Here is a 21,486-nt window from a genome sequence, read left to right on the forward strand (position 1 = left end):
TCCACTGTGCATTCCACTGATTTCAAAACTCAGTCCTCCAGAAAGTGGAGAGCTTTGCAGTTCTACTACGTTATATCTTTCAACAAGCCGCGTTAGAAAGGATTACCTACACATACTGACCAGCTCATGTTATAGACAGAAGCATGCTACATGGCAGACCAATCCGAACTCATCTCTCGGCATGTCCAGCCCACCCATTATCTCAGCCAATCGTGTATTTTTCTGCGGCTAAACCAACTAGGCTCGTAATTTAACAATTGTATTCGTATTTATAGATTGCATACGATGTCATTACGGCACATGAAAGTTCACATGTTCCAGAAGGCATTTCTGCCAAAAAATGCATTAAAAAAAACCTGTTTACGTTCAAATGGCTCTCCTGTGAAGTAGTGACGTGCGACATAAGTCTAGTTTCCTGAAATGAGTCGCATATGGCTGACCGGTGGCTTCAAAGCCTCTCAATGGCCAATATATAGCAATAGCAATCCAGGGTTTATATACCTCATTGGTTAAACGGTAGTGATGAGTGTGTTGATATAATGGTAAAACTGTCAAAATTCAGCTTTTAACAACCAGAAAATCTCAAAAAAAGGTTATGCAAGCCAACACATTAGGCGATAATTAAGAGAAGTGATTGTGTCAAGCGAAATTATATCAAACGTTTTACCCTTGCAGCATTAATATGTACAGTCACATTCACCGTGATTGTCTGAAGCATGCTATAGAGTTCCCAGCTTGCGATGCCTCATTGCAATTGGTTATTCCCCATCATTTGCAACAATGTCATTGACCGTCATCACTATCTTTCCTTTGCTGTACCTCAAACTGTCGTGATTACCAGGTGAAATAAACATTTATGAGTTGATTTTACTCCTGGTTCAGAGTTTGTCTGGGCAGTGTCTTAGCATCACCCTAAAACCTACTCTGAGTGTTTTTTGTTTTAACTTCTTATGGCTGGGGGGGCAGTATTGAGTAGCTTGGATGAATACGGTGCCCAGTGTAAACTGCCTGCTACTCAGACCCAGAAGCTAAGATATGCATATTATTAGTATATTTGGATAGAAAACACTCTGAAGTTTCTAAAACTGTTTGAATGATGTCTGAGTAGAACAGAACTCATATGGCAGGCAAAAACCTGAGAAAAAATCCAACCAGGAAGTGGGAAATCTGAGGTTTGTAGGTTTTCAAGTCTTTGCCTATCCAATATACAGTGTTAAATTTGGTCCGATTGTACTTCCTAAGGCTTCCACTAGATGTCAACAGTCTCTAGAACCTTGTTTCAGGATTCTACTGTGAAGGGGGAGAGAATAAGAGCTGTTTGAGTTGCCATGAGCTCAGTGTCGCACGTGCCCGTGAGTGCTAGCTGCGTTCCTTTTCCTTTCTAAAGACAAAGGAATTGTCCAGTTGGAATATTATTGAAGATTTATGTTAAAAACATCATAAAGATTGAATCTATACATCGTTTGACATGTTTCTACGAACTGTAATGGAACTGTCATCTGAACTAAGTGCCTGCACCTCATGAATTTGGATTTGTGAACTAAACATGCAACAAAAATGAGGTATTTGGACATACATTATAGACTTTATCGAACAAAATAAACATTTATTGTGGAACTGGGATTCCTGGGAGTGCATTCCGATGAAGATCATCAAAGGTAAGTGAATATTTATAATGCTATTTCTGACTTCTGTTGACTTCACAACATGGCGGGTTTTCTGTATGGCTTGTTTTGGTCTTTGAGTGCTGTACTCAGATTATTGAATGGTGTGCTTTTTCCGTAAAGCTTTTTTGAAATCTGACACAGCGGTTGCATTAAGGAGAAGTATATCTTTAATTTCATGTATAACATTTGTATTTTCATCAACATTTATGATGAGTATTTCTGTAAATTGATGTGGCTCTCTGAAAAATCACCAGATGTTTTGGAAGCAAAACATTACTGAACATAACGAGCCAATGTAAACTGAGATTTTTGGATATAAATATGAACTTTATCGAACAAAACATACATGTATTGTGTAACATGAAGTCCTATGAGTGTCATCTGATGAAGATAATCAAAGGTTAGTGATGAATTTTTATCTCTATTTCTGCTTTTTGTGACTCCTCTCTGGCTGGAAAAATGGCTGTGTTTTTCTGTGACTAGGTGCTGACCTAACATAATCATATGGTGTGCTTTCGCTGTAAAGCCTTGTTGACATCGGACACCGTGGTGGGATTAACAACAAGTTTATCTTTAAAATGGTGTATAATACTTGTATGTTTGAGGAATTTTAATTGTGAGATTTCTGTTGTTTGTATTTGGCGTCCTGCACTTTCACTGGCTGTTGTCAAATCGATCCTGTTAACGGGATTTTTTACATTTACATTTAAGTCATTTAGCAGACGCTCTTATCCAGAGCGACTTACAAATTGGATTTCAGCCGTAAGAAGTTTTAAAACCGGTTTTAATAGTCTGTGACAAATATCAAAGATAAACAGCACTGGGTTTAGTTAAAACCCTTTGGGAGACCAAAGGGTAGCTGTAGATAGATACATTCTCCAGTAGGAGGTGCTGCTCAGTCTATTTTTCTGATAGTGGATATAATGTTGATGATCTGACGTTGTTTTAAAGGTACGAATTCAACTTATTTTATACAAGGTTTGTCTATGCTGAAATTTGGTTACCATGATGACATAATCGTATGGTTGAAATTTCACCCTCAAAACCACAGTTTACATTTATTACTTTTTCCAAATCAATCCAATGTATTTTCTATGTAGATTCCACGTCACAATATATTGAAAAATTATGTTGAAACAACATTGATTCAACCAGTTTGTTCCAAGTGGCAAAGCAGAATAAGACTTTGCTGTGATGCCAGAGTTGTTTGGGCACACTGCTAATATGGCACACTGCTAATAAGCTAATTCTCTACATTTGAGAATGCTATTCCTGTCCCTGCTTTGGTTCAAATTGTCAATCCCATTTTCAAAACCATATTTCCCTCTTTCCCTGCCACAGGTTCACCTAAGAAATATTCAGGCATCACTCAAATACTTACTGCTTTCGAATATGTAAACATTCTATGATGGCTTTGGTATTTTATGTTTTTCAGATACCTATTTAGAATATTATATGTATACTGGGAATAAACATAGGTTAGAGTTTCCTTTTTTGGTATGGGAACACAAACCACAAATCAGTGTCAGTGCATTGCTGTCTGTAATTGCAAATCGGAGTAAATAAGATACGGTTATGCTACTAATGTGTCCACTTCCAATTTGCCAAAACTGTAAATGGGAGTAACATGTACCACTGTGTAAACTTGGAGCCACCCAGTCTGTAGCCTCACAGCCCTCACTCAATCATTCTTCTAGCTTCTCAGAAAGTCTGGGAAAGAGCCAATTCAAAACGGAGGTTTTGTAACTCTTTATAGATGGCAACCTCTAGACAGTTATTTATTTCTCTACAAGGATTCATTCATTTATGGAAAGTTGAACTCTGTAATTCCGCTTTTCTGTACCTTCTGTTGTCTTTCATATTTCAATATGTGTTCATGTGACTTAATGCATATGCCTTGCTTTGAGTGTTCGAATAACTCAGCCTACTATGGGTCTGATCTCCCTCTTGTTCCTGCAGCAAACGTTGGTGCGTCTGCGAGGTGGGGCCATCGTAGGGGAAGGTCGTGTGGAGGTGCTAAAGAACGGCGAGTGGGGAACCATCTGCGATGATAATTGGAGCCTCCTGTCAGCCACGGTGGTGTGTCGAGAGCTGGGCTTCGGGAGTGCCAAGGAGGCCCTGTCTGGTGGTCGGCTTGGACAGGGTAGGGGTTGGAACTCAGTCCTACTTACAATAACAGTGCCAATCACAACATTACATCTGGCCAAGTACATGATGGGCATTCCAACATATTGGTCAGACTAGCAGTGGACTGGGCTGAAGATGAAGTTGACTATTATAATGTTTGATCTATGTAAAAGGCCTTGAATAGATTAAAAACACACCTTTGTTATTAGATTAGAGGTCATGCAAGTTTGTCTGGTCATTTTTAGAGTAGCTGTCCAAGAGTATTGGGTTTGTTTCACCATTTTCAATCAACAGTCAATCAAACAACATTGGCCTAACTGCGCAAAGTCTGAGTAGAAATCTGAGATAACCACTTGAATTCCTGGAATACAAAGAAACATCTACATGAACAGCTTCATTGTGTACTGTAGATTTAGAACTACATGTGTTCACCAAATGTTGCAAAGGGAAAATGTCCAAAAGATCTAACAGTCTGTAATACTATCCCTTATTTGCCGACTTTTTGAGCCGTCACTAACCCTGACCTGAAAAACAGGAAGTCTGCTGGAGGACCGGATCAGGCTGGGTTATAGAAATGGAATGGATCAGTTAAACTTGTTATTTGTTCTCTGCAGTTCGGAGCCCATATTCATAACGCTTCACAGAGTAGCAGTGCTGATCTAGGATAAGTTTGGCCTTTTGGATCATAAAGACTGAGATAACATGAAAAAGGGGGACCTGTTCCTCGATCAGCATTCCTACTCTGATTCTTTGTGAATACAGGCTCACTGAGTCACAGTGAGCTGAACAATGCAAGGCCATACTGGCCATATTCCAGGACTGTAATTGAAAGGCTGTAGTGGAGAGAAATACTATATTTAAAGAGTACATCATGTATCCACTCCCTTATTCTAGACCTCGTCTTTCCCTCCAGGGACATGGGCCCTGCCAAAACGAGGACATACTATTTATTGACCAGTTTTCTCTCACTCAGTGTTACCTGCGGGGATATTAGTTACCATGGATATGTTTTTTATCTGCAGAGGCAGACCAATAACGGAGGCATAAAGGCATGGACCCTCCCCATATACAGTAGGTATCGCTGACTCACAGTCAACATGAGGTATTCAACAGATCTTACAGTAACTGTAATCGTTAACATCGACAGGGCTGTAGTGGAGCGGGTCGAGAGTTTCACGCTCCTTGGTGTCCACATCACCATCGAACTATCATGGTCCAAACACACCAAGACAGTCGTGAAGAGGGCACAACAAAACCTTTTCCCCCTCAGGCCTCAGGGGACTGAAAAGATTTGGCATGGGTCCCCAGATCCTCAAAGTTCTACAGCTTCACCATTGAGAGCATCCTGACAGGTTATATCACTGCCTGGTATGGCAACTGCTCGGCATCTGGCCGTAAGGTGCTACAGAGGGTAGTGCGTATGGCCCAGTACATCACTGGGGCCAAACTTCCTGCCATCCAGGATTGATATAATAGGCAGTGTCAGAGGAAAGCCCATAAAATTGTCAGAGAATCCAGTCACCCAAGTCATAGACTGTTTTCTCTGCTACCACACGGCAAGCGGTAAAGGAGCGCCAAGTCTGGGACCAAAAGGCTCCTTAACAGCTTCTACCCCCAAGCCATAAGTCTGCTGAACAACTAATCAAATGCCCACTGGACTATGTACATCATCCCCCCCCCCCATTTGTTTTGTACACTTCTGCAACCCACTGTTTATTATCTATGCATAGTCACTTCACCCCTACCTACATTTGATTTAACTGTGTCTTTAAATAATTCACCTATTTTCAGTGAGGCTGAAGTGAAGGGCCATGCTGAGCTACACGGGACACTATAACAGGGTTGAAAGGAATTGCACACTGCTGTTTTCCGAATAGGTACAGCTATTATTAATTTTATCTCTGAGCTCGTCCACACAGGCATGAGACTGAAAAAAGGAGTAGTAAATTACAGAATAATGGCACATTATGGAACATGGAAACAGCAGATGGGCTAAGTTTCAAATGGCACCCTATCCCTTACATAGTCCCTACCTTTGACAAAAAGTAGTACACTATATCGTTGCTGTCTGATGAAAACCTCTTATCTCCAAAACAGGAACTTTTCAAAACATACAATTTTCCCATTGACAAAACAAACATTTCTGAAACGTTTGGAGTTTCTTTTTATACATTTTTTGGGGGTCCTGGAGTCCTGACATGTTCATTGAAGGGAGTTACTGCTTTCAATAAATGTATAAAAGTAAATTAAATCGCCAAACATTTTATTACACGGTTTTCATCAGACAGTGACGATATGGGTGCCATTTGAGAAGCATCCAGAGAGAATTCTGGACTGGTTGTTCCTTTTGGAAAAAAAATATTTTCCCCACATGATTTACTCCTGTCAAGGAGAAAGGAACACCATCTCTGTATCTAAGGCCTCCAGGAAAATAAGTTACAGAAAGACACGTCTTAATAGCAGACCAGCTAGAACAGACATGAAAACATTCTCTTTAACCTTCAATAATGAAACTCATCTAATGAAGTGTTGACAAGACCCTGCAATCCTGCAATGCATTCAAATGCGTGGTCTCCTATGAGCTTGTTGACTGAAACACCAAGTCTTGGACTTTGACTTCGATTCACCGCAGTTCCATTTACCTGTCAACGTGGAACCACCCCGTTTTTTTGGCCACACTCAACTGTTGTTTTAGCTTCCCTGAACATCTGGGAAAGAGTCAACTCCATGAGTCTCTGCCCCATCTCTTACCAGTATTATTCTCCTTTGTGTGTTTCCCAGGCATGGGCCCAGTCCATATGAATGAGATTGAGTGCTCTGGCTTTGAGAAGTCCATCACAGAGTGCTTCTTCAACAAAGAGTCGCTGGGCTGCAGCCATGAGGAGGATGCAGCCGTGAGGTGTAACGTCCCAGCAATGGGCTTCCAGGAGAGGGTGAGTGTCTGTGTGCGTGTGTCTGTGTGTTAGCCTGTGCTCTTTACCTGACTATCTTTAACGGACACTTTACAATGGGGAGAACAAGTATTTGATACACTGCCGATCTTGCAGGTTTTCCTACTTACAAAGCATGTAGAGGGATGTAATTTTTAGGTACACTTCAACTGTGAGAGACGGAATCTAAAACAAAAATCCCGAAAATCACATTGAATGATTTTTAAGTAATTCATTTGCATTTTATTGCATGACATAAGTATTTGATACATCAGAAATGCAGAACTTAATATTTGGTACAGAAACCTTTGTTTGCAATTACAGAGATAATACGTTTCCTGTAGTTCTTGACCAGGTTTTCACACAATGCAGCAGGGATTTTGGCCCACTCCTCCATACAGACCTTCTCCAGATCCTTCAGGTTTCGGGGCTGTCACTGGGCAATACGGACTTTCAGCTCCCTCCAAAGATTTTCTATTGGGTTCAGGTCTGGAGACTGGCTAGGCCACTCCAGCACCTTGAGATGCTTCTTACGGAGCCACTCCTTAGTTGCCCTGGCTGTGTGTTTCGGGTCGTTGTCATGCTGGAAGACCCAGCCACGACCCATCTTTACTGCTCTTACTGATGGAAGGAGGTTGTTGGCCAAGATCTTGCGATACATGTCCCCATCCATCCTCCCCTCAATACGGTGCAGTCGTCCTGTCCCCTTTGCAGAAAAGCATCCCCAAAGAATGATGTTTCCACCTCCATGCTTCACGGTTGGGATGGTGTTCTTGGGGTTGTACTCATCCTTCTTCTTCCTCCAAACACGGCGAGTGGAGTTTAGACCAAAAAGCTCTATTTTTGTCTCATCAGACCACATGACCTTCTCCCATTCCTCCTCTGGATCATCCAGATGGTCATTGGCAAACTTCAGACAGGCCTGGACATGCGCTGGCTTGAGCAGGGGGACCTTGCGTGGGCTGCAGGATTTTAATCCATGACGGCGTAGTGTGTTACTAATGGTTTTCTTTGAGACTGATTCCAGCTCTCTTTAGGTCATTGACCAGGTCCTGCCGTGTAGTTCTGGGCTGATCCCTCACCTTCCTCATGATCATTGATGCCCCACGACGTGAGATCTTGCATGGAGCCCCAGACTGAGGGTGATTGACCGTCATCTTGAACTTCTTCCATGTTCTAATAATTGCGCCAACAGTTGTTACCTTCTCACCAAGCTGCTTGCCTATTGTCCTGTAGCCCATCCCAGCCTTGTGCAGATCTACAATTTTATCCCTGATGTCCTTACACAGCTCTCTGGTCTTGGCCATTGTGGAGAGGTTGGAGTCTGTTTGATTGAGTGTGTGGACAGGTGTCTTTTATATAGGTAACGAGTTCAAACAGGTGCAGTTAATACAGGTAATGAGTGGAGAACAGGAGGGCTTCTTAAAGAAAAACTAACAGGTCTGTGAGAGCCGGAATTCTTACTGGTTGGTAGGTGATCAAATACTTATGTCATGCAATGAAATGCACATTAATTACTTAGAAATCATACAATGTGATTTTCTGGATTTTTGTTTTAGATTCCGTCTCTCACAGTTGAAGTCTAACTATGATAAAAATTACAGACCTCTACATGCTTTGTAAGTAGGACAACCTGCAAAATCGGCAGTGTATCATATACTTGTTCTCCCCACTGTATGTGCTGTTCTCATCACTATAGTCAATAAGATTGAAAATGTTCCTACATTACATTTCTTGTATAGTGCAGTAATGGACAAAGTAGTATTCCTATTGCTGCTATCTGTGTGTTTGTAGCTAAATACCTCTCATGTGTCTCTCTGTGCAGCTGCGTCTGAGTGGGGGACGTAACCCAAACGAGGGGCGTGTGGAGGTGCTGGTGGAGAGGAACGGCTCCCAGGTATGGGGCACGGTGTGCAGTGATGGCTGGGGCACCATCGAGGCTATGGTCGTGTGCAGACAGCTTGACCTCGGCTTCGCCAGCAATGCCTTCCAGGTGAGAAACGTTTTTTTTTTTATGTCTATTTATTGAACCTTTTATTTATACAGGTAAATCAATTAAGAACAAATTCCCAATTCTGACGACCTGTCCGAACATGCAGCAGTGCTCTCCGCAGCATTACAGCACTGTACAGTTACCCTACTGAAAAAGATCATCAGCCTGTTGTGAATCAAAAAAGTTCCTTGTAATCTGTCCTTTTGACATCAATTCTGTTCCAAATGACAGCTTTCCCAAATTAGGGCCCTCATTCAGTCTTCTAAAACTGTGTGTGTATGTCTCTAGTTGCTACGGGTGACAAATACCTCCTCTGGTGTTGTAGGACCGTCATCTCTTAACTGTTTGCACCTGAGAAGCATGACGCAGACCTTCCCATCAGACAGCACAGTATTTGTTGTGTCAAATGGATTTTTACTAGACTGCTTGATAACAGTAATAGTGGGTTTGGAAAATCTCTGTAAACCTTGGAATGGTGGTAATGATGGTTGCTATAGAACAGAGATTTATGAGGAATGATTACTGTTTACTCCTGAATGACAATATAACACAACGTATGAATACAATTAGACCTTGTCTACTTTGTAGTCTGTAGTTGGTTTTAATGTTTGTGATGGCTACACTTCAGGGATAAATGAAGAACTAAGCCAAGGAACAGTGCCACTAATGCATAGCTAGAGAGATAATGAACAGGTTGCCCCCTCTTGTGGTACAAAAATAAATATATATTTATATATAAAAAAACAAGTTTTTAATTTAGGGGGTAGATCAGCTTTAATGTTGAATCCATAGTGAATGTGAATACTACCGGTACATTTTTCAACTCATTTACACTTACTGGTATCTACATACATGTACTCTTGAATTATCCAACGACTTATTTGAACATATAAATATAATAATATATTAGCATAGCAAACACAACCTATGACAAAATTCCACAAATTCTCTGTCTGATCTCAATCACTCAATGACTGCTATCATGCTGTGTTCCCGTCCTGTAGGAGACGTGGTACTGGCCAGGGGAGGTGAGTGCTGACCCTGTGGTGATGAGTGGAGTGCGATGTTCTGGCACTGAGATGTCCCTTTCCCAGTGCCTGCACCATGGAGCTCATCTTACCTGTCCTAAAGGAGGGGGACGCAATGCTGCCGGAGTCTCCTGCTCAGAGAGTAAGAGGGAACTCATACTGTCTTTTCCTCACAGACAGTCGTCTGCCTGGACTAGATGTCTTGCATTGAAAGAGGATGATTGCTTGCATGCTTAAACATGCATTTGTCCCGCCTGGCCTACTATGACTTAATGGCTATTATAAGCATCCTTCAGGCTCATCCTACCTGCAATCTCATCTTTCAATCTTGTGAGTGCGGATCTGTAACATTGTAATTTCCGTAGTCAGCAGGACGACACGTTACAGTAAATTGTGAGGATAAAGTATGGTCTGATTTCGAACCTGTAACTGCCACAACTCCCTGCTCTCCCCTCAGCTGCCCCTGACCTGGTGCTGAACCCCCAGATAGTGGAGCAGACCACCTATATGGAGGACAGGCCCATGTTCATGCTGCAGTGTGCCTATGAGGAGAACTGCCTATCCACCACCTCCAGTGAGACCCCTGCCGCCTCTCACCGCCGCCTGCTGCGCTTCTCCTCTCAGATCCACAACAACGGGCAGTCTGACTTCCGTCCCAAGGCTGAACGCCACTCCTGGGTGTGGCATGACTGCCACAGGCAAGTAGCTCCATGGATTTTCCTGTCTGTTTGTCTGTCTGTGAAATTGTACGATCATTTCCTTTTTTTTTTTTTTGTTTAAATTGGTGATTTATTAACCTCACAGTTGTGTCGCTCGACAGGATTGGTTATTTTAACACTGTTTGGAAATAACTGTCAGAAGCAACAACAAAAAAAACATATGTTTAGAGAAAGTTCCACTGAACGTTTTCCATTTCCATAAGTTCTCTGCCCTGTAATTGGACCAGGGACTGAAACGTCTCAGATGCTTGTGGTCAAGGCATTGGATGAACTGTGCAATGTTGGCAGCTTCACACAGTCACCAGCTCTGCACACATCAAACCCTTGGTTTATCCTCAGGTGGCCAAAACATGACAGCATGCAGTGGCGCTCCAATCAGCCTCCTGCCAACGGCCCTGTGGGATTGTACATAGAATCACTAAATATATACCATTTTTAAAATAAATGTTTATTTTTGGTTTCTTTGGCCTTGGTGCCATGTGTTTCAACAGTGTCTCGAGCTCTTGTATGAAAACCTATCTGCTCCAGAGAGAATATACTAGGCGCCTCACTGTGATTGCTCGGCGATTGCTCGGCGATTGCAAACTAGAGGTTAGTTGAATAAACGTGTCTCTCTCTGTGTCCAGCCATTATCACAGCATGGAGGTGTTCACCCACTACGACCTGCTCAGCCTCAACGGCACCAAGGTGGCAGAGGGACACAAGGCCAGCTTCTGTCTGGAGGACACCGAATGTGAAGAGGGTAAGAGCTTGGAGAGACAGGTGTGCATCCCAAATGGCACCCTATTCCCCAGTGCACTAATTTTGACAGAGGCCATGCAACTTCCCCATTCATGCCACCCTCCGGCAACCTTTGACCCTTTTTTACACTATTATGCCAACCTGAACCAAACTGTGTCGTTCCTTTCAGCCTGGTTCCAGTAACTATGGCAGATGTGTATAAATAGGCATTTTCAGTAGGTTTGGCTACGCTCTGTTCAGCTCAGTAGTGTGGAAAGCCCTCGTCTACTCGGTGTTCCTCACTCCAAGCGGAATATAATACAGTCTATATCCATCCAACTCTGAGCAATAGCCCAACTGTCACTCACAAAAGCATCCATCGTGCAAAAGTATGTGCTTACCTGTTTGTCTTTGATTGATTATAACTTTGGCAGGTATTGAGAAAAGATATGAGTGTGCCAACTTTGGGGAACAAGGCATCACTGTGGGCTGCTGGGATACGTACAGACATGATATTGACTGCCAGTGGATCGACATCACAGACATTAAGCCCGGAGATTACATATTCCAGGTAAGTGACTTTGCTGGTTACATGCTGTAAAACTCCCAAATGGCAACCTATTCCCCATATAGTGCACTACTTTTGATAGGGCTCTGGTCAAAAGTAGTGCACTACAGGGAATAGGGTGCCATTTTGGCCGTAACCAAAGTCATGCCACCACTATTATTCTATGTTATCGATTGAGGTTTTCATGTAGTATGCAAACTATGTATTTTGTTAGTTGTAGAGTTGGATTGGCTTCCTCGTCATCTCCATGTTGGACTTGTTGTCTCTGCCAGACACTTTTTAGATTGTCAATATGGCCACTCACAGCATTTGCCTCTGTCCCACAGGTTGTTATCAACCCTAACTATGAGGTGCCTGAGTCCGACTACTCCAATAACTTCATGAAGTGCAGATGCAGATACGACGGCCACCGTATATGGATGTACAGCTGTCATAATGGTGAGGCAATGGTGCACCAAGCATTGCTAGAGCGACTGTCTTACATCAGACATTCTGTGTTACTGCATTGTTCCACCACCCTGCTTGAATTAAAAGATCATTTCACTCATAAATGAAAGTTAGATGTTTTCAGAAGTAGACTAATGTCAAGATATATTGACCCAGCTATATGCCATTCATTTTTGGTGGAGGCATACGCAGTTGTTGGATCTACACAACTGCTGTCGTGGGTGTTATGTATGTTACTGTATGTTGTAATGGCTTACCACAGTGTGCTGCTTTCGGTATGAATGGGTTGTCAGAATGAGTGGCACTTGTCATAAAATGTCAGAGTGATGTATTCAGTCCTCTACTGTGAAACAACCTGGCCCTGAACGGCGAAAAGTGCACCTTTACAGCTCCAGCCGTTGAGTTTGTGGGAGTCCGCCTGTCGGCCAAAGGCATTGGCCCACTCATATCGAACATTGAAGTCGTCCACTGCATCCCAGAACCTACCTCAGCCTCTCAGAACCTACCTCAGCCTCTCAGAACCTACCTCAGCCTCTCAGAACCTACCTCAGCCTCTCAGAACCTACCTCAGCCTCTCAGAACCTACCTCAGCCTCTCAGAACCTACCTCAGCCTCTCAGAACCTACCTCAGCCTCTCAGGTGGCCTCATTCTTGGTCATGACAGCCTAGTACCTCCGGTTTCTGCCCCACTACTCTCAGACCACAGCGCCCCTTCGCCAGCTCCTCAAGAAGGACGAGCCATGGGACTGAACACGGGCCTGCTCAGACGCGGTCCGCTCACTGAAGAGCCAGCTCACCACAGCCCCAGTCTTAGCTCACTTTGACCCTGTCTGCCCCACCATTGCCACCTGTGAAGCCTCAGCTGGAGCACTAGGAGCTGTCCTCACACAGCTGCAGAATGGCATTGAGAGGCCCATCGCCTTTGCTTCGAGGGCCCTGAGCCCCACTAAGTAACGGTACTCTGTGGTCAAACGAGAAGCACTGGCCTGTGTCTGGGCGTGCGCAAGGTGGTACCTCTACCTATACGTCCGGCTGTTCACCCTCCGAACTGACCTCCAGTCTCTCACGGCGCTACTGTGAGCCTCAGGAACTGGCCACAAGCCACTTCGGCTGCACAGATGGGCCAACCGCCTCAGACAGTATGACTATCAGCTGAAGTTCTCTCTGGGGAGGGATAACATGGTTGCAGACCTCCTCTGACGCTCAATTGACACTCCTACTCCGATTGTCAGAGCTCGTACAAATGCTCTACGCTCCCCTTCAGCCAGCCGTGTCAGGAACTGAGAACTGAACTGGAGGAACTGAAGCAAGCATCGGAACAGGACCTCACACTGTCTACCCTGCACACCTACATACGCACTGGATGGCCAGCACGTGTGCCGGAAGAGCTGGTGCCTTTTGCCAGGGTGAAGCACAAACCTTCTTGCTGGGAAGACGTCTGTGGCTCTCGAGGGTTGTGCATTGTGGTCCCGAGTAGCCTGCATGCGCGTGTTCTATCCATAGCCCACAAAGGTCACTTGGGCATAGTGAAGGAGTCGAGACCTTGAGTGGTGGCCAGGCATTGACCACGACATTGAAGCCCTGTTTAGGGATTGTGCTGCATGCCTCCTCAGTGGGAAAACAGGAAGGTCCGCCCAACCCCCCCCCCCCTGCAGCCTCTCGCATGGCCTCCCCGCCCCTGGACATCTGTTGCGAGGTCCATGGGCACACAGTCCCTCACCATCAGCGCTTCCTGGTGGTGGCGTATGAACTCAGTGGCCAGAAGTGCTTCCTGTCGGAACTGTCACAGCACAGGCCATCATGGACATCCTAGACAGCCTGTTCACAAGGTGGGGCCTACCCCTCACCCTCACCAAGGACAATGGGCTCCAACTAACTGTCGAGTTCTCCTCCTATCTCCGCAATATGATAAGGGAATCAAACACATCTGCACGGCCTACTACAACCAACAAGCTAAAGAAGGGGTGGAATGTTTCAACCAAACGCTGTAGAACGGCATCAGAGCGCACCTGGTCTAGGGGTGCACGTTCTCTACTGCCTTGACCCAATCTCTCATGCGCTACAGAGCAACCAAACACACAACAACACAGGACTCCCCGGGATCTCTCATGCTTGGTCGTGAGATGGAACTGACACTGGACAGACTCAGAACACAGAGCGTAGCAGCACCGGCGACTAGGCGCATCCAAGCAAAGCAGGCAGGTACCAAAGAACAATGAAACAGGGTTTCAACAAGGCAAACAGAGACACCACCTAATGGACCTCCACTACTACCACCTGATTCCCAGCCTCTGTGGGCTCCCGAAGGGCCAGAGCCACAAGCGGTGGCGGCTGAAGAACGGCCTATGCGGGCACGAACTCGCCCCGCTCATCTGGAGGGCTACTTAACCTCCATTCCCTCTTAGGCTCCATTCGGTGTCTTCGCCAACCTCCAGGTTAATGGACTGAAGTGTCTAGTTTGGAGAGTCGTTGTTTACCTCTTCCGTTTTAAGGGTTAATGTTTCTTTCTTACAGGTATCACTCTAGGTTCTATGGACATTTTTCGTCGGTACCAGTCCCTGGTTTTGGAAAGAGGGGGAGGGGGAATTGTTATGTCTGGTACGACGTGCCGCACGTCAGAGTGTGGGTTGTTATGGTTTAAGACCGTGTGCTGCTTTACGTATGAATGGGTTGTCAGAATGAGTGGCACATGTCACAAAGCGTACAATGTGAAACCGCGCCGACGTGCGTTCTTTTACAGCTAAGCTAGATACAACAGTGGGACTTGCGTTCATCTTGACATTTAGACGTCTGACGAACTTTGGTTTGAAAGGGTAAGGCGTTAAGAGTGTTGTGACATTTGGAATTGTAACACTGGGTGAACATTTGTCTCCTTTCCTGTGTCCAGGTGGTTCGTTAAGCACTGAGACTGAGGAGTCCTTCCCTGGGCTACTGAACAACCAGGTTATACACAGATAAAAGGATGAAAGAGGAGAACAGAATCATCACCACCACAGAGAGACTGCCAAAAAGCCCCCAAACCCCTCTCTCTCTCCCCCTGTCTTTTCCTCCCAGTCAGCAATCCAGGATAACTGTTTTATTGTGTTGCCAATACACGCCTACAGCTGTTATGAACCCTCCTAGTGGGGAGTGCCACAGTGTATAGACAGCACTCATTGGTTATGCCTAAAGAAGCAACCCACTGCCCACCTCTTGCAGACATCCCCTCTCCTTCTTAGGCAGACCATTTGATGTATCCTTGTGTCTTCCCGGGTAGCCAGGTAGCCTCTCCCAGTCCCAGCTCTCTGGTTGAGGTCAATACGGGACTGAGAGTTTCTCTGTCACGCTTGGGTTGGAGACATGAAATGTACATCCCCCACTGCTCCCCACTAGAGGTGATGATGAGACTCATATGGCACCCTATTCCCTATATAGTGCACTATGTTTGGGCCCTGGACAAAATTAGTGCATTATAAAAGGGAATTCTGGGAACTTTATTTAAAAAACTTTTTTTTTTTTAAATATGATAAAACGTTAATTCAAAAGGTCATTTTCCCGGAGTTTGGATATCTCTGACAAATAATTATCTCTCTTGGACTATGAACAAAGGCATATTTGGGAACACTACAGACTTTATTGATCATTAGCTAATAATAGTTTGTAATGGCTTTATGCAGTAGGTGCCTCATGTAGGCTACTCTCTGAGTAGCTTAATGAAGATGCTTATTGAGGATACAGTACAGTACAATACCATAATAGGATGCAATAACTAACTGCCAGTAAGTGCATTGCTGTTGGGAAATGTTTAACAAACAGTCTTATTCCAAGAGATGACCTGTGCCTTTTTTCTCACTTAGAATTGTGCAGCAAGTTGATTTAATAATTTATTCGATTTCCTCTTCCTTGGGAAATTTAGACAACATCATTTTGAAGTGCAGTGTTGTTACCCTCACCAATCTTTTCAGCTGTGGTACAGGGTACTCCCTCAGATGTCATCAGTATGCTCAACATGCTCTATTTGAAGTTATTCTGTGGCGCTCTCTCACTCTGACACCTGTAATAAAACCAGTACCAGTCCCAAGTGCCTGAAAAGTTCCTTTTCCATTGTAAAAACTGTGACCAAATAGCAGACATTAGTCTGCTCCACACCACAACAGAGTGGTGGTGGTACGGTAGTTAAAATGGAGGGATACAACTAATCCCCCTCAGTGCCTTATAGTGAGAAAATACATGTTTTTTTGTTTGTTTCCTTTTCGACGTTCATGAACAATCTCATATTTTCCGGCAAACATCATAAGTAACTTATTGTTGTAAAAGTCAGGGATTTTAAATCGATTTTCTTTTCTTTGTTTTTTCTTCTTTTACAATAATGTGTGTGCGAGTGACTCATTATTTTGTTGTACTTTTTATAATGGTGCTACCCAACTGTCATCCTCTGTTTTATGAGGGTACAGTACAGTGACAGCTGAATCGCTAAAGTATGTTATGTATGCTAACTGTATACTTGATTGGAGTGTTTAAATCCATAATTTTCTTTGTTAACTATATTAAAAGGTAAGATTTAATGAGCAAACAAATCTAAGTTGTCAGTTGTATTTTCAGATCTATACATTTAAATTAGGCCTAATGACACCTTCATCACACATGTCAGGGGGCGGCAGGCTAGAGAGCCGAGCCAGCAACTGGAGGGTTGCCAGTTTGAATCCTGGAACCAACGGGAAAAATCCCCCAGTTTTTTGGTGCATATTTGTTATGCATTTTGTTGTAGAGAATTCCAGCTAATACTAGTTGGAACGTGCAATTTTGCACAAATGTACATGACGTGCAATTTTGTGCTGTTTCTATCAGGTACATTGTTCGAAATATTATATTGTATATTGTAATTGTTATATTATTTTGTTAACTACATTGCCCAGTGGACAAGCACCAAACCAGCGTGCGTCACGTGCAGAGTTGGATGGTGAACAGTGCATTGCATGACGTGCAATTCTGTGCTCTTTAAAGCTCCATGACTGGTGCTACAAGTTGCAGCTCGTGTCGATGATTGATTGTACACAACGCAAGAAGAGTACTGTTACAGTGGTGCCGTGACCGTTCTTCTGGATCGGATCATCCGTCGCTGTATTTCCATCCCAGAACTTCGCCGTGGTTGCCGTTGAAGAATCCAATAAGACGTTGCTGGTGCAGGGAATGGCGATATCGTATTTTGCCACAGGAGGGCGCTACTGCAGCGTTTTAATTATCGAAATGTATGATTTCTCTGGCTGAAACTCTCCACAGATAAACGATATAACTTGTGTTACTTGTTTACTTGCAATTCTAACGTATATCTGATATAAGTAGGGTGAGTTTTACCAGTGTACTAGATATAGGTTAGATTTTGAAATGAGGTTAAAAAATATATATACATTCTTTGCTATTTTTTTATTTTTATTAGTGTGTCGATTTCCCATTGTTAAGATGGAAGGTGTTGGGAGAGGTAGGGGTTTCCTAACATTTAATCTGTCACCATCTGTTGGTAGGGGTTCAGCCAAAATTCCAGTTTCTTCTACACCTATGCCTAAACTGGAGGGTTTTAATGATAGTTTACCCACGGAAACGCCCAAGGATATATATGAAAGAGTTTTGCCGAATACAGGGAGTGGGGAGGTCTCCATGGGTTTCATAGCAGACATAGTACAGCAGATTGGTCATTCCATTGGGGAGAACATTTCCTCCTGTTTTGGGTCAAAGGCAATTGTTGGACATGTTGGGGACAATGTTATGGGGAATGCATGCAGCTCTAGGGGTATGGATGTGTCAGGCCTGAACCTGGTATTGAAGTCATATCAGGGAACCGGTATACTTTCGGGGGGATGGCTCTGAAAAGTGAGTGGGAGGATATGAGTGGGAGGATATGGTCATGGTTTACATGCGTAAGAGGGGCGTATCTATGATGGACCAAGCAGTTGAGGTTATGGAAAGGGCCCATTCTGACCAAAGCAAAGCTTGATGCTTGTGAACAGAGATGGGTCGCCAAGCTGGCACCGTACGAGTTTGACATCAAGTACATCCCTGGAAAAATAAATGTTGTTGCAGATGCTTTGAGCAGAGAGCCCTTCGTATGACCCAGTGCACTCCATCGCCTGACAAGGGTCCCGTACGAGACCGTACTAGCTGAAGCTAACGCTGTGCGCACAGACAGTGCAAGATGTGTTTCGCTGGTCCAGCCACCCCTTTGACAAAGCCTCTGACTCCGAAGAAGTGGTCATTAGCTGTCAGACTACTGTTGACTGACCCCCCCCCCCACCTGCTTTATCAAGACATGAAGTTGCAGCTGTTCTTCATTCACACAGGTGCTGGGTGGGTGAAGTGGGCTCACATGCACTGCTGCTGCCACAGCTTCCACAGGCTGTTATGCCTTCAGAGCAGACCGATGGCGATGTTCTGCCACAAGACCTACTGATGAGTAAGCAGTGTGATGACAACGTGATGAGCAGGAGTCATCTTCTTTGTGGAGAGGGGGAGAAGACCATCTCGGAGAGAGTGTGCCCATGAGTGTTGAGGTTTTGGCTCTTCTCAGAAGTTGGGACAAGTTGACCATGAAGATGTGTGTACTGTTGTTGCAGGAATTAAATTGCTCTAACACCCAATTAAAATTAAACACTGTCAATTCATAAGGATTTGGAAGACCCTTATTTTATAGTAATGGACAGAGCCCAGTCTTAAAGTCAAACAGCAGATTTTATTCACGAGAGTACTCAACACGATACAGTTTACCACAGGTTATAAACTGAAAATGACGTCATTAGTTTTCGAACTGTCCCGTCTCTTCTCCTACCCTGGTACAAAGGCAGTATCTCAAGCCTTCCCACATCGTCTCCCTACCAATTTAATATAATTTATGACTGAGCCAAGGTCTTCCTGTGTACATAAGCATTCTAGCCAGTCTGACGATAAGTTCATTAATTTCTACCAAGGAACAGACAGTCATTGCTCTAATTCTTGATTATATTTACACTCATTATATTCAGTACTAATTAACTAGGATTAAAAATAAAATTCATACATATACAGTAATATTCTGATTAGTACATCCTGATTGAAATGTATACATAATTAGTCATTATTGATTAAAAAATCCCTTAACAACTGTATTGTGTTTCGGAGAATGTGGTTACAAAGTGGAAAACATATCTGTATGTGGTTCCAGCCTCCGTGAACGCAATGGTGTTGAAGGGTGTCCATGATGTAGCTGGCCACCAGGGCCAACAGAGAACAGTCTACCTGACAAGACAGAGGTTCTTCTGGCACGGCCTGAAGAGGGAGGTAAAAGCTTATGTGAAGTGCTGCAGGAGATGCGTCGTGAGCAAGACTCCTGATCCGGAAGCAAGAACTCCTCTTGAGAGCATAATAACAACTGAGCCTCTTGAACTAGTGTGCATAGTGTGCATGCAGACGATTCTTCAAACAAGTCCTTGGATGTGCTCGTTGTTACTGACCACTTTACCAAATTGGCTCATGCCTTCTTGTGTCCGAGCCAGTCAGTAGCTCATCAGTTGTGGAACAACTATTTCTGTGTCTACGGGATGCCTCACCGTATACACTCAGACCAAGGAGTCAACTTTGAGGGCGCTTTAATAGCCGAACTGTTGAGTGTTGCAGGTGTTCAGAAGTCTCACACAGTACCATCCGAAGGGGAACGGGTCCTGCGAAAGGATGAATAGGAAGTTGGGAAACATGATCCGGGTCCTGCCGACGAGAGCAAGGCACAGATGGCCTCAGGTGCTGAAGTCCCTCACGTTTGCGTGCAATTGGACAATCCACGAGACCACAGGCTTTGCCCCTTTCCTGCTAATGTTTGGGAGGACGCCAGGACTGCTTGTTGACATAGTCTTTGGCTCTGTCATAGAGAACCCAGAAGTTGTCGACTATGACCAGTTTGTTCAGTCTTTGAGGAGAGATCTGAAAGAAGCCATGAATGCAGCACAGGCATCTGCAGCGAAGCAGTTGAAGAGGCATGCTGACCTTTATGACAGAAGAGTCAGAGGAGCACCAGTGGAGATTGGGGAACAAGGGGGAGCGGGGAAAGCGGAAGCTCGTTGACCGTTGGGAGGATACTGTCTACCTTGTCACTGGATTGAATGCTGACAGTCACACTTTAAAGATTCAGAACAGCTCCACTGGACAGGAGAAGACGGTACATCGCAACCTGATAATGCCAGTAAACTGTCTTCCTCTTCCCCATGCTGCCGTTGATGATGGAACAGACATGTCTGGATTAACAGAGTCTGTGGACATGAATGACAGCCTTTTGGTCTCAGCTGCCATGGACACTGCAGTGGATTATGGGGCTGAGTACAGAACAAAAGTGTGGGTGTCTGAGTTGCCTTCTGAAGGAACAGGTGACACAAGCCTGGAGGGTGATGTGCGATCCTTGGATGCTCAGGATATTACACCTTTGGATTCTGTGGATGATATACTGCAGCTGGAAGGTCTGCCTCGATCAGAGAGTCTTCAAGAATCTGACCGAGACCGTAACAGTGTAGTGAGTGAGCTAATTGACCAGTCTGCTTACGATATCCATACTGACCTACCAAACACAGACCATTCCTTACCTGATCAGTTACGCACTGACTGTGTTGACAGACCCACTATTGCAACAGTACACAACACTGTTACCCCTTATGCAGTTGAAGGTAGTCGGGGTCGTATTAGGTCAAGGGCAGGAAGACTATTTAAATCAGTGTCAAGACTTGATTGAGATGATGAATCAGCAGAAAGTTCGCTCTTGAAGGTTAAATATGTGAATAGAGGGTCAATGGTATTGACATCTTTTATTTGTTTTGCTTTTACATCATTGTGACCATAATTAGAGGTTGCAGGATGGTAATGTGACGGATATGATAGTCTCTTATGGTCGTTTATTTTAATACTTGGATGTTTTAAAAAGTCACTGAGTGTACTTAACATGTACATTTACATTACATTACATTTAAGTCATTTAGCAGACGCTCTTATCCAGAGCGACTTACAAATTGGTGCATTCACCTTATGACATCCAGTGGAACAGCCACTTTACAATAGTGCATCTAAATATTTTAAGGGGGGGGGTGTGAGAAGGATTACTTTATCCTATCCTAGGTATTCCTTAAAGAGGTGGGGTTTCAGGTGTCTCCGGAAGGTGGTGATTGACTCCGCTGTCCTGGCGTCGTGAGGGAGTTTGTTCCACCATTGGGGAGCCAGAGCAGCGAACAGTTTTGACTGGGCTGAGCGGGAACTGTACTTCCTCAGTGGTAGGGAGGCGAGCAGGCCAGAGGTGGATGAAC

At 44.2% G+C, this 21,486-nt stretch overlaps 1 protein-coding gene across 2 annotated transcripts in view; it reads left to right on the top strand.

Moving 5' to 3' along the window:
• loxl2b (lysyl oxidase-like 2b) overlaps positions 1-16,755 on the top strand; it is a 76,290-nt gene extending 59,535 nt beyond the window's left edge. For both annotated transcript variants that reach the window (XM_046346905.1, XM_046346906.1), the window contains exons 6-14: positions 3,627-3,810; positions 6,576-6,727; positions 8,550-8,717; positions 9,722-9,887; positions 10,203-10,443; positions 11,091-11,206; positions 11,619-11,755; positions 12,079-12,190; positions 15,087-16,755. In XM_046346905.1, the coding sequence (XP_046202861.1) occupies positions 3,627-3,810; positions 6,576-6,727; positions 8,550-8,717; positions 9,722-9,887; positions 10,203-10,443; positions 11,091-11,206; positions 11,619-11,755; positions 12,079-12,190; positions 15,087-15,157 (1,347 nt within the window). In that variant the 3' untranslated portion in view covers positions 15,158-16,755. The remainder of the gene's footprint in view (positions 1-3,626; positions 3,811-6,575; positions 6,728-8,549; positions 8,718-9,721; positions 9,888-10,202; positions 10,444-11,090; positions 11,207-11,618; positions 11,756-12,078; positions 12,191-15,086) is intronic.
• Positions 16,756-21,486: the final 4,731 nt, after the last annotated feature.

This window comes from Oncorhynchus gorbuscha, linkage group LG04 (assembly GCF_021184085.1).
Source record: "Oncorhynchus gorbuscha isolate QuinsamMale2020 ecotype Even-year linkage group LG04, OgorEven_v1.0, whole genome shotgun sequence".
NCBI classification, from domain to species: domain Eukaryota; kingdom Metazoa; phylum Chordata; class Actinopteri; order Salmoniformes; family Salmonidae; genus Oncorhynchus; species Oncorhynchus gorbuscha.